The sequence below is a fragment of the Notothenia coriiceps genome, unplaced genomic scaffold (assembly GCF_000735185.1).
Source record: "Notothenia coriiceps isolate Sejong01 unplaced genomic scaffold, NC01 NC01_scaffold00005763, whole genome shotgun sequence".
NCBI lineage: Eukaryota > Metazoa > Chordata > Actinopteri > Perciformes > Nototheniidae > Notothenia > Notothenia coriiceps.
Genome location: NW_011338464.1, coordinates 2,042 through 4,782, shown reverse-complemented (window position 1 = coordinate 4,782; position 2,741 = coordinate 2,042). Strand labels below are relative to the sequence as shown.

General features: G+C 41.0%; 1 protein-coding gene across 1 annotated transcript; it reads right to left on the bottom strand.

Moving 5' to 3' along the window:
* Positions 1-367: 367 nt before the first annotated feature.
* On the bottom strand, positions 368-2,043 carry LOC104943135 (UPF0606 protein KIAA1549L-like; the record flags this gene model as incomplete). Its single annotated transcript, XM_010768457.1, has 3 exons — positions 368-469; positions 1,458-1,623; positions 1,808-2,043. Coding segments are annotated over 3 exons (504 nt in total), but the record flags the coding sequence as incomplete, so codon positions are not given.
* Between the last annotated feature and the right edge of the window lie 698 nt (positions 2,044-2,741).

Below are 2,741 nucleotides of genomic sequence, written 5' to 3'. Positions count from 1 at the left end.
CAGGAAATAAGACTGTTAAACAACTGAACATTCATCTGCTACTTAGTAATTATTTATCTATTATCTAATATATCATTCCAATAACTTGTATATAGACTCGTATTGCACTATTCCACTTTTTTTTCTCACTTTTTTAAAAACTATTATCTTTTTGTATTACTCTTAATATAGTATATTTTAATATTGTTTTAATATTGTCTGCTTATCTGTATTATTGTGTTGCATTGTTGGAGAAGCCTGTAACCTAAGATTTTCAACGACATAATTACTCTGTAGCTATGTTAGTTTGACAATAAAGAACCTTGAACCTTGAACTTATATTAAATTGGTTTGTCTTTTTTAATGTTTGTGTGTCTGTATTTGTGTGCTACCGTCGTAATGAGGTCCCAGGTGGGGGTCCTGGTCTGGAGGGGATCAGAGGCGGAGGAGATCCGATGCCCATATCAGGAAGCTGGGTGAAGCGGAAACCCTGCAAAAGCCAAAAATAAAACTTAGAGAAATATTCACTAGCATCTGGACTCTGGACAGTAAGAAACATAAAGAAAAAGAGGGAAAATAACAACAGGCAAACAAAGAAGGCTAGAAAATAAGATGGCTGTCTGATTGAAGAAAACCAAAGATAAAAGCAGACAGGAGCTGCATGAGGCTGTTGTCGTTGGTGGTGGGTATTCAATCCACGTCTCTTTAATTCTCTCTTACTGAATAGCTGCACACAGAGCACTAACAGTAAGCATTTCTGCATTCTTAAGGATCAAATGACAATTTGGAATTTTGGAATTATTAAAGGTTGTGTGGTTGCTGACCCTATCTGCTTGTCAACAGCACCACATATGGAATTTCATTTACCTCCATTGTATTAGGGTAGAGTTACAAAACAAACAATGACATACTTCAAGAACTGGACTCATAGTTCTATTTTTTCTCTGTTTCCCTGAAATTGCCTGTTCCCTCTCATTTGGGTCTTCTTAAAATGTCCCTTTTTATGTTTACACCTTCGTCAATGTTTCCTTCCTTTGTTTCCATCAAGCCGCTTAGACGCCTTAAACAGACAGTGCTAAGGTGTTATCATTTGTTTATTTATTTTAACTTACAGTCATTTACTTGTTTGGCTTCCCATGATGCGGACTCGCGTTTCACAATAAAATTATATACTTTCCACACACATTCACCAAAGAAAATAAGCCTTCACAACAGTCCAACAAATCAAAACAAAAGAGGCTGTGTCTCGACGGCGTGGGTAATGTAGTTCTTTATAGTCTCGACTAGAGAGGTCATGATTATGTGACAAAAGTTGGCCTTTTTCTTTAAATAAAAACAAAAGACTCGAACAGTCATATTTTTGGTGTTTTTAACCTTTTAGAGAACTTTATGACTTTTAGGGTGTCGTGAAAGGCCCCTCCAAATAAAATGTATCATTATTATTTGTTATTATTATTGTTATTCCTAGTGCTTCTCACCGGTTTAGGCAGGCTGCACTGGTGCATGTCCTCGTAGCCGCTCCTCTGCCGGCCCCCACAGGGATGGTTCATCGTCCCAGGGGCGCTGGTCACCCCGTCGCTGTAGTGGCTGGTGTGGGAGGGATTGTAGGCCCTGTGGGCGTGGTGGTGGTGATGGTGGTGGCTGCTTTTAAGAGAGAGGAATATTAAAAAAAAAAACGTTAGTGGACAGTAACACTCCCACTCTCTCTGGTTGTTCTCTGGTGTACTTTATGAAAAACAGCGTGGGGTCACAGACATCCTGTTACTCTCTCTATTCTGTCGTTTAAAACATGCAGATGTGCTTATAAATAAATCATGTGTAAATGTACTTGGTAGGAGGAGAAGGGGGGTCGTGGTCCGGAGGTGCCAGGCTGAAGGCGTTGCCTAGCAACATGTGCATCTGCGTGCGAACTTCATCAATGGATGGCTGGGAGCTGAGTGTGGAGGAGTCGGAGCCGCGGTGAGCTTTCACCCCCAGGCTGCCGGTGCCGGTGGATCCGCCTCCGTAACCCAGGGAGCTCATCAGCCGGTCCACGTTGGTCTCCTCAAACGGTTCAGCCTCGCCCTGCAGGGTCAGCGGGACAGCGGTGACGTGAGGACAATCAAATCACACGTGATCCTGACAAATCAAGTCACCACCTCTGAGCGACCGTACTGTAAGAAGTTCTGGTTCCGTAAGAACTCATTCTCTGAGTATACGAGGCATGTTGGTGTCAGTCTGATCAGCTCCCAGAGTGACGGGAACACTGGAGAAACTGAACTGGCTAACTGTCAGACAGAGGTACACTAATGCAATGTTAAAATGTTTCCAGAAATATTACAGTGACACACTTACCACATATATTAATACATATGTTTATATAGCAGTATGCTCAACATAACCATCAAACACGACATGCAATAGAAGGAAGGTTCATATCACACAAAACTAAATCAAATATCAAACAGAAAACAGTCACATGCAGAGCCACGGTCAACTGGAATACATTGCCGGTCCATATCATGTACATTTCAAAAGTTTGCCGATAAATCATCTCCGTATCATAGAGTATAATTCAACTGTGTGTCTGTGGCTATGTACAATTACTAGTATTATTTATATTTTGTTTAATGATGGTTAAAATAGGATAATCATGTTTGTGTTGTCCTACGTGCACATATCTTTTGTGCAATTTGACTTTCAGCTAAACACCTTCCACCATCAAGGACTAGAGACTGTTGATGTCCTTTAAAACCTCTTAAGCCCCAAGCCTGTTTTTCAGG